Here is a 12,489-nt window from a genome sequence, read left to right as displayed (position 1 = left end):
GCTGGAGGTAGATGATAGTTAAAGCCAGATGGATGCCAGCATTTGTGTTCTGGATAATTCCCGCCGCCTAATGACCCTAACCTGTGATTAAAAAGTATGGAGAGCCAAAACCGGTTTGGCTCAGTGGATAGAGCGTCAGCCTGCAGACTGAAAGGTCCCAGGTTCGATTCCGGTCAAGGGCATGTAACTTGGTTGCGGGCACATCCCCAGTGGGAGGTGTGCAGGAGGCAGCTGGTCGATGTTTCTCTCTCATCGATGTTTCTGACTATCTATCACTCTTCCTTCCTCTCTGTAAAAAATCAGTAAAATATATTTAAAAAAAAAAAAAAAGTATGGAGAATAAATCCCCCCTTGCAGAAGAGAATTGAAACCATGATCCCCAGCCAAGTGCTGACATATCCATGGGACACATTGTCTACGTAACACACACGGTCACCGTGCCTGGGAAAGACTGGGTGCCAGTTCCATCCAGGAAACTGTGTTCAGGATGGGGAAACTGAGGACGAACCCCATAAAGACTGGACAACCCAGCAGAAGAAAGGAAGGACAAAAGGAAGCGCTGCACCTCAGAGCTCACTCAGTAACCCAGCAAGTTTCAACTCCACGTGCTAAATGTACCCCCACCGTGGCCAGCCCCGGCTCGCCAACAGCAAGGGTAGGAGGACAGAGGCTGGCCCCTTTCAAGGTGTGGCAGGTGGCTGTGACCCTCCTACATGCGTGAAGTTCTCCTATTTGGCTCCTGCTAGTTGTTTACTGGACGAAAACACGTTCGCTAAGCTTAAGATACAAGCACTTAAGCTTTGGTAAAATACAGGTGATATAAGATGCATTTCTCTTGACTTCTCGGTAATAATTACCTATGCCCAGAAATGGGACTATCCAGACTTAAATACCTTTGTCTCTAAATTGGTGATGCTTTCTCATACAAATGTTATTACCTATATTAGTAATCATGAAAGCGGATCTCTAATAAGCCGGCATAAAGCATGATTATAACATTGAACACAGGCTCTGGAATCAGGAAGTCATGGGGCTGAGTCTGGGTCTGCCGCTCTCCAGAATCGGACTTTCACTCTCTCTTGGCCCTGGCTTTCTGGAATGTTCAGTGGGGATAGCAGCCCTTCCTCTTTAAAGGGTTGTGGTGCGGACTCAATGAGATTATGCAGCTGACGCACTTGCCGTGGTGTCTGACGCATGGCAAGCACTACAGAAATGACGGCTGCTGTGATGACTAGTCAACCCCCAGCGCTCACCGCTGACGCCGGTCATGTAAGGACCCAGGAGCACCCAGCTCGCTGCTGCTCCCAAGCAATACACGTCTGTTTGCAAGAGAATGTTTTCGTGCGGGAATCCCATGAGAATGATGTAAGGTGAGCCACCCAAGCGCACGATTATAGGAATTCAAAACAGAGGGCCTTCTTGTATGTGTGTGCTAGACAGCGAGTCCTTAAGGATGGCCAGGGTTTTGGAAAGTGGAGGGAGCGGAGGGGTGTCCGCCTGGCTTTTGCTGTGGGGTGGAGCAGGGGGCAGCATCCCAGGTGAGAGGAGGGTCCTGGGCAAAGGTGTGGAGAGGACTGCATGGCAGGAGCAGGCGCAGGAGCCTGGCCGGCTGACGGGCGTTGGTCAAGAGTTAGTGATGCCATCGGAGCAGTAAGATCGGAGCAGTACGATGGGGCCAGATTGCGAAGATCCCAGAGGCCACCCGGGGAAGTTCGGATTTGACTTGAAATGCGATGGCGAGTGGATACAGGCTTCTGAGCAGGGGTGTGAAAGGGCATTAATTTCCCCATCCCTGCATGTTTCTTTGTCTTAACCATAGCGTGTCATCATGCCTCTACATCTTACAGGACTCCTTTAAGAATTATTTGTGTGTCTTTCTTTAAATAGGTCTGAGATATTTGGAAACACAGTTGGCTCTTATTCCAAGTTATTCACACATCCCACAAACATCTGCTGTTTGCACTGCAACTAGTATGCCACGTGTCCCTTTCAGCGTCTTCTATTTTATTCCTTCACCAGAAGCCCAATGCACGAAGATTCGTGCAAGAATGGGCCTTTCTTTCCCTGGCTGCCGGCACTGCCTTTCCACTCCCGCTCCAGAGCCGCCTCTTTCTGCCCTGGCCCCGCTCCAGCCCCACCTTCCCACGCTGCCCAGAGGCCCTGAGTGGCTGGGATAGTGCGGAATGCCTGCATCCCGCCCCTCCTCCAGTCACTTGGCACCTGTATATGCAAGTTAACCCGCCATCTTTGTTGGATTAATTTGCATACTCACTCCTGATTGGCTGGTGGGCGTTGCGAAGGTACGGTCAATTTTCATCTTTCTCTTTTATTAGTGTAGATTAGTACAGGGCAGCTTTCTTCCCCACTTCAATTTAGGAGGGCATAAGTCAGTACACCCCTAGAATTAGTGGGGACAGAGCACACCAGAACTAGATAAAGGAGCAGTGAGAGAGAGATGAGTGAGTGTCACACACAGGATGGGGGAGTCATCAGCTGTGGGGATCTGTCCCCCTTTTTCCCTCTTGTTGGACATCCTTCTGGGTACGATGTGTTCCGGAAGCCCGTGACTTTAGACTGCATTTCATCCCACGTGTTCCGTCCATGTTTCAGGGAGCAGCCCTTTTATTTTGAACCAGCAAAAAGGTTTTTCAAAACCCCTTGGCACGTGGACAACAGGATTCATCTCCTATTGCCAAGAATAAGTAGGAGCATTAAATGACACCACAGGTATCCCAGAGGGGAGGAAAACTCACTGTGAAGTCAGGACCACTTGCAATCACCCCTACTCTCGCCGAATGACTGGCCACCATGGTGGTTACCTTGCAGAAAAGAGCTAGTCCTCACTTTGCAGAGAAAAGAACACAGCCCGCAGTGCTGCCTCAGAGAGCCAGCTTCGGTGGAGGTGCCCTCTCTCCCGGGGAGCTGGCCTCCAGGAGGCTGTTTTTAACATGGTTCCTCCCTCATTTGGAGGGAGTGTCATCATTTTGCAGGCTCTGCCACTGAAGTCCTGCTGGCATCTTGGATGGCGCAGTTCGTCTTTGCGCAGGGCTGTCTCCTGTGTGGCAGCAATCTAACATTTGGGCCCTTACCCACTGTGTTCCACCTCGTTATATTGACCCCCAAACTACCTCCGCACCTTCCCCAGTCCCCCCTGGCTGAGGGTGTCTGACCCCAGTGACCTGGCTTCCAGCACCAGGGTGGTCTGATGCTCCAATAGCAGAAAGGGAGTTTGTCAGCCACTCGTCAGTCTGTTCAATCTCATTCCCTCGCTGCCAGGGTGCTTCTGCTGAGTCAGCTTCCTCGCCTCTCCTCTCCTTGACCTTCACATCTCCTCCCAGTCACTCCACTGAGGCGTCTAAGGAGTCAGTGGGCCACCACCATCAGGACTCACTCACGATTGTGAATCAAGGGGAGTTGAGCCTGCCACCTGAAAAGGCTTAATTCTGATATTCTAAAATGAAAGAAGTCTTCTTTCCAATAACATGCTCTATTCCCACTTTCACTAAACAAAAAAGGAAAGACAGAGAGAGAGAAAGAGAATAAGAAGGGAGGGGAGGGAACGAAAGAGGGGGGGGAGAGAGGGAGGAATGGGGGAGGGAGAAAGGGAGGAAGAAAAAAGAGAAACAGGAGGGAGGGAAGGAGGAAGGAAAGAAAGAAAGAAAGAAAGAAAGAAAGAAAGAAAGAAAGAAAGAAAGAAAGAAAGAGAAAAGAAAAGGGAGGGAGGGAAGAAAGGGAGGGAGGGAAGAAGGGAGGAAGGAAGGAAGGAAGGAAGGAAGGAAGGAAGGAAGGAAGGAAGGAAGGAAGGCAGAAAGAAAGGAAGAAAGGAGGGAGGGAGGGAAGGAAGACAGAAAGGAAAAGAAAGAAGACTCTGAAGACTCAGGCACAGGTCTTGTCATCATTTCTATTCCAGATATCCATGTACAAGTAAGTAGATGGCATTTTATTTTTTTTTAAATATATTTTATTGATTTCTTACAGAGAGGAAAGGGAGAGGATAGATAGTTAGAAACATCGATGAGAGAGAAACATCGATCAGCTGCCTCCTGAACACCTCCCACTGGGGATGTGCCTGCAACCCAGGTACATGCCCTTGACCGGAATCAAACCCGGGGACCCTTCAGTCCGCAGGCCGACGCTCTATCCACTGAGCCAAACCGGTCAGGGCAGAGAGAAATATCAATGAGAGAGAATCATTGTTCGGCTGCCTCCTGCACACCCCCTACTGGGGACAGAGCCTGCAACCCCGGCATGTGCCCTTGACCAGAATCGAACCCGGGACCCTTCGGTCCACAGGCTGACCCTCTATCCACTGAGCCAAACCGGCTAGGACTTAGATGGCGTTTTAAAATGAACTTTAACCACAGTGGTGTTATTTGAAGATCTCTCAAGATAAGTAGAGCACAGTGTGGTTTTTCAGGTTACATTGTTTGCTCTTATAAACAGTGGGAAGTGGAAGGTTGTTGCCTAACAGCTCTGTTGGGCAACAGCTCAGTTTACAAAGTTCGCGTTTGAGAGCAGCAACATTTTAAAAGTGCGTATTTAGAAACCAAGTACGCATAATTATTTTCATATGTTTTATTTTGCTCCTGCTGGGGGTGGCCTGGCTTTGCGGTTAGGAAAACAGGCTCGGGACCACACTGATTGAACCCAGTCCGTGTGTTGGATTCATACCAACAAATTGCGTGATCTTGGGCAAGTGACCTCATGATGCCTTGGTTTCCCATCTGTAAAATAGGGTTAGTTATCACACATACCTCACAGCGTTCCTGTGTGGATTAAATTACTTAATCTATATATAAAAGTGCTTGGCAGCTATAGATCCCTCAATAAATACTAGCTATTAGCCATTATTATCAGTGGGTCTGATGGTAATTGCACGGGAAATGTTTCTGAGCTGTGGAAACGCTATGTGTGGGAGAACCAATAAGCTGGCATGTTGCCTCTTGAATTCAGTGTCTGCTCTTGGAGGGAAGGAAAGCGGTCCCTGCTGCAGGGCCCTGGAGACAAAGGTTCAAGCCCAGGAACACCGTGTGGAAAATACCTACACGGAAAATTCAGATTTTTATATGGGATTTTATAGTCTCTTATTTCACCTCTGCTTTCATAGATCTGATACAAAAAGTAAGCTTCCTAAGTTATTAAGAAAATGCTTTGGTGAAATGTGCCAAGACGAATGAGAGCATTGTGCCTTGGTTATTAGCGAGTAGAGTTCATTCATTTCCTCTGACAAATATATTTACAAATGCAAGCGAACACAAGATTTTCTATACAAACCTCACAGATACCGTTTCTCATCATGACCATGTGTTGAGTATATGTAAATTTCTTTTAACTAACCTCTCAATGGAACATATAGCCTTAAAGTTAAGGCTTCCATTCAACAGGAGAGAATGATAAATCTGTTCGTGCTAAAATCGGGAGAATTTCTGTGAAGACCCGATCACACGAAGACCCAAGTCCTATAACTGTAAGTGTGACTGGAAGGAATTCTCGTGCTGTTTGGTCTTCACGGCACCTGACTTTAAAATATGCTCCCACCTTCTCCTTCAACTTTATAAGAAAACATGATGACTGCTTCAGGGCCTCGTGCTTTCAAAGCTCCCAGGTCAAACATCTCCAGACTCTTTCAAGCTTTCCTCAATCATCTGCTCCTGAAAATGATGGCCTGCGATTTCAGCTATAAACGTAGCCCAGGTTGGTTTAAGTATCTGGAGTTTTCAATTCTCCCCATGCACCGGAGTGTCAGATAACCACAGGTCAGCTCCTCCCTGAGCCCCCGAGTTGACAGTCAGTACATGCACTACTTAAAGGTGTTCAGAGTCCTTGGCGGGTGGACTGCTGCTTCTCTCAGTTCCTCTTCACTCAGTTCACTGAAGTTTATGGTAGTCTTATAAGAAGATCTGTTTTTTCAAAGAAGTGTTCCTCAAGACAGTGATTCATTACGAATTCCTGGCAGTGACATGTAGAAGCAGCATGTGTGTGTGTCACTCAGCCGAACTAACCCATGTCTTTGTGAGTGAAGTGGCCACAGTCAAACTGAAACCTTTGGAACTCAGCTCTGAAGAAAAGAAACTTCCCTAAATGTGTGTGTGTAGGGGAGGGGGGTGGGGGGCGCAAACTAGAAACCGCATAAACATAATTCTGTATTTTCCACAAGTGTTTGTATCCCTGCTACACTGTGATGTTAAGTTTATTTTTAACAATAGGGTAGTGAAGGCGTGAGTTAGGGAGTGGGGGCAGGCTAGAAGAGGTCAAAGGTGGGGGGGGGGGGGCGGGAAACCTATGTAATACTTTCAACAATGAAGTGTTTTTTAATCACAAGTATAATACTAATTTACAAATAGATTGAAAAAATATCTGTGATTTAAAATGTAAGCAAGCTGGGCATTTTAAGTGGGTGAAAAACAGATCCTTCTATTCCTGGTATTAAAAAAAAAAAAAAAAAAACACATGAAGAAATGAGGCAATCCCCACCCCCTCAGTAATCTGCTGTTCTAAAAGTCTACAAGTCTGTAGACATGATTAATTTAGCATGAGGATTTTCCTTTAACAGAAAGTGAATACTGCTTTTTATTCATTAATAGAGAAATAACCTTTTGGCTTACCCATTATGTGCCAAACTCCGTGTAATTGCTTTTATAAACGTGTATAAGCTAATAGGACAATTCCATTATGAAATGAGGAAAAGCAGGAGAGGATTCCAACTAAACAGAGAGCAATTTTATCAAAGGAAAACAACAAAAACCTACTTGCTCTTTAGTCACTGCCATGTATTAGGTGATCATTATTCCTGTCATTTGTAAATATTTATAACTTCTCTTTCAATCTCTCCTCTTAGGATATTAAATTGATTCTGCAAAGGAGTGAGCATGTACAAGGAAGTGATGAAGAGAGATCTCCCTCAAGACTGACAGAGGAAAGGAAATGAAAACAAAAGAGTGTGATGGTTACCATTTGGCAAGGAATCCTTCAACATCCAATGCAAACACGGTGTTTGTCATGTATGTTTTTGTTGTAAGTGTAGAAAGGACCCCTACCAGGTTATGAGGGGGGGCTTCTTTCACTCAGAGAATATTCTGTAATAAATCTTAAATTTCTGAGCAAAAATGTAAAGTGAGAAGAAATGCATTTTGAAGGGATTCTGAAAAATAAAAGGCACCAGAACAAGATATTCCAAAAAAAATCAACACATGAACAATCCCTCTGAGAAGTATCTAGATGAGGCAGATGCAGTCAAAATTCCCCCAAAGCTCCACGCCAGGGCATTTCTGCTGTGGACATTTTGTGGTTCTTGCTCCACGTGCTGTGAAGTCCAAGGTTCATCCCACTAGCCAAGGAGAAGGCTACTTTATCAGCCGCTGGTACAGTCACGCTCCTGTAGTCTATTCCTAATGCTTTCATCATAGAATAGAATCTTTCCTGTATCGATAGAGGTACAATTGTATCTTTTTAGTTGTATAAATTAGCAAATCAATCAATTCTTGAGGTAAGTAAGTTGGGTGTGTTGTTTTTTTAAGTGAGTGATCATATATTCTCAATGGCTGGGATCCTATGAAACACCCTCTGGGTTCCACACTGGCTACTCCCTCTGAGAACATCTTGCTGGATTCTCCTCTTACAGATGTTGTTGGGTCTCCAAACTGTTGGGTCTCAAGGGTTCAGTGTTTCCTATCCACAGTCAATCCCTGGATGATCCATCCATTTCCATAATTTATGGGTGTTATAGAAGCTAGTGCTAAAGTTTCCATCCCCATCTCTCTGGCACACTTCTCTTTTGCTGCCCACATGATTACCACATGGGTAGGTCATAGTTATCACAAGCACATGTCTACAGCCAGCAGAGGAGCCTTTTATAATAATGCAAGTCAGGTCATGTCACCCCCCTGCTCCAATCCGCTATTGGCCTCCCACCTCATGCAGAGTCTAGCCCAAGTCCTCACCTTGATCTCACCCCTTGCTACCTCTCTGATCTCATCTCTTGCTATTCTTCCTCTTGCCCACTCTGCTTAAGGGACAACTCCACCTTGTTGATTCTGGAACACACCAGGCATGCTCCTGCCTCGGGACCTTGGCTTTTTTTTCTTTCTCTCTGCCTGGAAGGACTTTCTCCCAAATATCTGGGCTTGGCCCCTGACTTCCTTCTGGTCTCTATTCAAAAGACACTTTGCCAGTAAGGCCTTCCCTCAACACATAATACAAAATAGAAGTGACTCACCACCCCCACACAGCTCACCCCCACTTTGATTTTTTCCCATTGAACTTATCAGCAGCTGGCAAACTATACATTTACTCTTTTGTTTGTCTGTCATTCCACTAGGTTGTCAGTTCCAGGAAGCAAGGGATTTTGTGTTATTTTCTTTATTTCTATGCCCCAGAACCTAAGAGTAAAATAATAACCAGCTTTAACTGTGTTGATGCATTTATGCAAAATGTGTGGGAATATCACATTTAGATTGCTCACTAAAACAATGAGCAGTTTCTATTGTACGTGGGAATTATAGTCTATTTCCAGGAAGTGACACATGTCCTGAATTTGCTTCTTATGGGCTAAGGTTTTCCCAAAACTTTGTCTTCGAGATGAAGATTAATGACTCAGAAGCATGCTTGGGTGGGAAATGCAGAAGAAACTCTACCAGAGGTTTCAAAGTTACAATTTAGCTGATTCACATGTCATTCTAGTTATTGTCAAATAATTCTAGTTATTCTAGAGAAGGGAACAGAGGAATAAGGATATCCTCTGCTCTCCTGAAGTTCATCTTTTACCAAAGACCTGCATTAGTACATTGACAGCTTTTTCCCAAAAAGTGAAATCCTCTTTGGATTTTCTTTCTCTTCTCTTTCTTCCCCTAAATAGATCTCCACCTCCTTCATGCCTGACTCTCAATGTCCATTTAAATGAAAGACCCACTTCTTCATCTATAATAAAGATTGATGTTTTAGATTAATTCCTGGGGAAAACCTGCAAGGGAGTCACCATTTCCTCCAAATCATGGTCCAGGAGGTGTCAGCTGGAACTGCTTGAAAAGCCACCTCCTGCCAGCATAACATTGGCCTCATTGGAAGTTTATATCAGCTATGGCTGCCTTCTCTCCATCTTCATTAAACTCGCCCACCATATTGTCACCCTCTTCAGCATTTCTCTCTCTCTCTCTCTCTCTCTCTCTCTCTCTCTCTCTCTCTCTCTCTCTCTCTCTCTCTCTCTCTCCTTTTCTCTCTTCCTCTCCCCTCTCCTCTCCCCTCCAGCTATTGCTTTTGTGAGATGGATCTGAGGTCTCTTATCCTAGTTACTCTCCCCTGGAAATCAGTATGGCATTTTACAGGATCACTTTTGGTATTCTCATATATCTTCAGGAACAAGGTAAACAATACAGACTAAATGGGGGGAAAAAAAGACAAGTGAATTTATATTGGAGTGGAGTATCTTCAGCAAGCACAGAAGACTTATCACATGAATAATTCAGTGTGTCTCTTCCTCAGTGGACTGTCGGCTATAGGAGAGACTGACTATGTCTGTCTTATTCACCTCTGTGACAGAAAACATCAAAGAAATTCAAAGAAAGATACAGAATCCATGCAAATTATAATTATGGTTGACACGATATTGGAAGAGATTTGAATTAAATTACGTTTAATAAGAGAAAGAAGACCCAATGACAAAGTTAGGATATTACTAATAGGCAACAATAGATAATAATAGCAAATATTGCTGAGGGTTTACCAGGAGGCACCCCACCCCAGGCATTCAATTCTCACTTCTCACCACTCTGCAAAATGGTTACTCTGCAGCTTGCCATTGACATGTAATGAAAATGACATTTTCAAGAAATTGCGTAACTTGCCCAAAGTCACACAGTTGGTAAATAATAGACACAGACTAGAAACCTTGTATTAATCCCAAAAGCCTTCCTCCTACCCAGTTTGCTCAATAAAGGTACAAATAGCCAATTACAAAGCACAGGATGGAGGAAGTATGGCTTAGCAGTCTTTAACAATAAAAACACAAGGCTTAAATGGATAAAAAAATCAACAACTTATGTAAGAATCAAGAAGAAATGAAAAATGATATAGCTGCAATAAAAAAACACCATGGAAAGTTTCAACAGTAGACTAGGAGAGGCAGAGGACCGAATTAGTGAACTAGAAGACAGGGAAGCAAAACACAGCCAAATTGAATTGCAACTGGAGAAAAAAAAAATAAAAGACAGGAGGAGAGCCTAAGGGAGCTATGGGACAACATGAAACGAAGCAACATACAAATAATAGGGGTGCCAGAACAACAAGAAGAGGAACAAGGGGTAGAAGAACTATTTGAAGAAATAATGTCAGAAAACTTCCCTGATGTGGCAAAGGAAAAAGTCACAAAGCACAGAGAGTCCCAAACAGGATGAACCCGAAAAAACCCACACCAAGACACATCATAATTACAATGGCAAATATTCAGGACAAAGAGAGAATCTTAAAGGCTGCAAGAGAGAGACAGAAAGTTATATACAAGGGAGCTCCCATTAGATTATCAAATGATTTCTCAATAGAGACACATCAGGCCAGAAAAGAATGGAAGGAAATTTACAAAGTGATACAAACCAAGGGACTGAATCCAAGAATACTCTATCCAGCAAAGTTATCATTCAAAATTGAAAGGGAAATAAGGAGCTTCACAGACCAAAAAAAATGCTAAGGGAGTTTATCACTACCAAGCCAGCAATGCAAGAAATGCTAAAGGGATTGGTGTAAAAAGAAGAAATAAAAAGGTAAGAAGGAACACAGACACAAAAAAATAAAAATGACTACAAATAAGTTCCTTTCAATAATAACTTTAAACATAAACAGACTAAATGCTCCAATCAAAAGACATCGAGTGGCTGAATGGATAAAAAAACATGACCCATATATGTGCTGTCTACAAGAGACCCACCTCAGAAAAAGAGACTCACACAGACTGAAAGTGAAGGGATGGAAAAACAACTTTCATGCAAATGGAAATGAAAAAAAAATCTGGGGTAGCAGTACTTATTTCTGACAAAATAGACCTCAAAGTAAAGGCCATAACAAGAGATAAGGAAGGCCACTTCATAATAATAAAGGGATTGATACAAGAGGATATAACCCTGATAAACATATATGCACCCAATGCAGGAGCACCCAAATACATAAAAAAAACTCCTGGAAGATATCAAGGGAGAGATCGACAGCAATACAATCATAGTAGGGGACTTTAATACACCACTGACATCACTGGATAAATCCTCTAGACAAAAAATCAGCAAAGAATCAGCAATTCTAAATGACTCACTAGATCAAATGGACCTAATTGACATCTTCAGAGCATTTCACCCCAAAGCCATGGAATATATGTTCTTCTCAAGTGCACATGGGACATTTTCAAAAATAGATCACATATTAGGTCACAAACAAAGTCTCCCCAAATTAAAAAAGACTGAAATCATATCAAGCATTTTCTCAGACCACAATGGCATAATATTAGAAATAAACTACAATAAAAACATTCCAAAAAATTCAAACACTTGGAAGCTGAATAGCATGCTATTAAACAATGATTGGGTTATCAATGAGATCAAAGAAAAAATTAAAAACATCCTGAAGACTAATGACAATAAAAACACAAGAATGCAAATGCTATGGGACACAATGAAAGCAGTCCTGAGAGGGAAGTTTATAGCTCTACAGGCCTACCTCAAAAAACAAGGAAAAATGGTAATAAATCATCTAACTCAACAACTCAAAGAATTAGAAAGAGAGCAACAAGAAAAGCCCACAGTGAGCAAAAGGAAAGAAATATTAAAGATCAGAGCAGAAATGAATGACATAGAGACAAAAAAAAAAAAAAAACAATACAAAAGATCAATGAGACCAAGAGCTGGTTCTTTGAAAGGATAAACAAGATTGATGAACCTCTAGCCAGGCTCACCAAGAAGCAAAGAGAGAGGACCCAAATAAACAAAATCAGAAATGAAAGAGGTGAAATAACAGACCCCACAGAAATACAAAGGATTATTAAAAAATACTATACTATGAACAATTCTATTCTAACAAACTAGACAACCTGGAGGAAATGGACACATTCCTAGAAAAATACAACCTTCCAAAACTTTCTCAGGAAGATACTAAAAATCTCAATAGGCTGATAACAATGGAAGAAATTGAAGCAGTCATCAAAAAGCTTCCAGCAAACAAAAGCCCTGGGCCAGATGGCTTCACAGGGGAGTTTTGCCAAACATTCAAGGAAGAACTAAAACCTATCCTCCTCAGACTATTCCAGAAAATTCAAGAGGAAGGAACACTTCCAAGCTCCTTCTATGAAGCCAGCATCACCCTAATACCAAAACCAGATAAAGGTAACACAATGAAAGAGAATTACAGACCAATATCCCTCATGAACATAGATGCCAAAATCCTCAACAAAATTCTAGCAAATTGGATCCAGCAGTACATCAGAAAGATCATACACCATGACCAAGTAGGATTTAT

At 43.1% G+C, this 12,489-nt stretch overlaps 1 protein-coding gene across 1 annotated transcript in view; it reads left to right on the top strand.

The window, feature by feature from the left end:
• LOC308255281 (sperm flagellar protein 2-like) overlaps window positions 1-6,928 on the top strand; it is a gene marked incomplete at its 3' end in the record, with an annotated part of 136,593 nt that extends 129,665 nt beyond the window's left edge. Inside the window, exon 36 of the mRNA XM_080682505.1 lies at window positions 6,839-6,928. Coding sequence (XP_080538631.1) covers window positions 6,839-6,928 — 90 coding nt within the window. The remainder of the gene's footprint in view (window positions 1-6,838) is intronic.
• Between the last annotated feature and the right edge of the window lie 5,561 nt (window positions 6,929-12,489).

Source organism: Plecotus auritus (genome assembly GCF_963455305.1).
Source record: "Plecotus auritus genome assembly, chromosome: 7".
NCBI lineage: Eukaryota > Metazoa > Chordata > Mammalia > Chiroptera > Vespertilionidae > Plecotus > Plecotus auritus.
The sequence above is the reverse complement of the archived record's forward strand: the minus strand, read 5'-3'. Positions and strand labels throughout refer to the sequence as shown.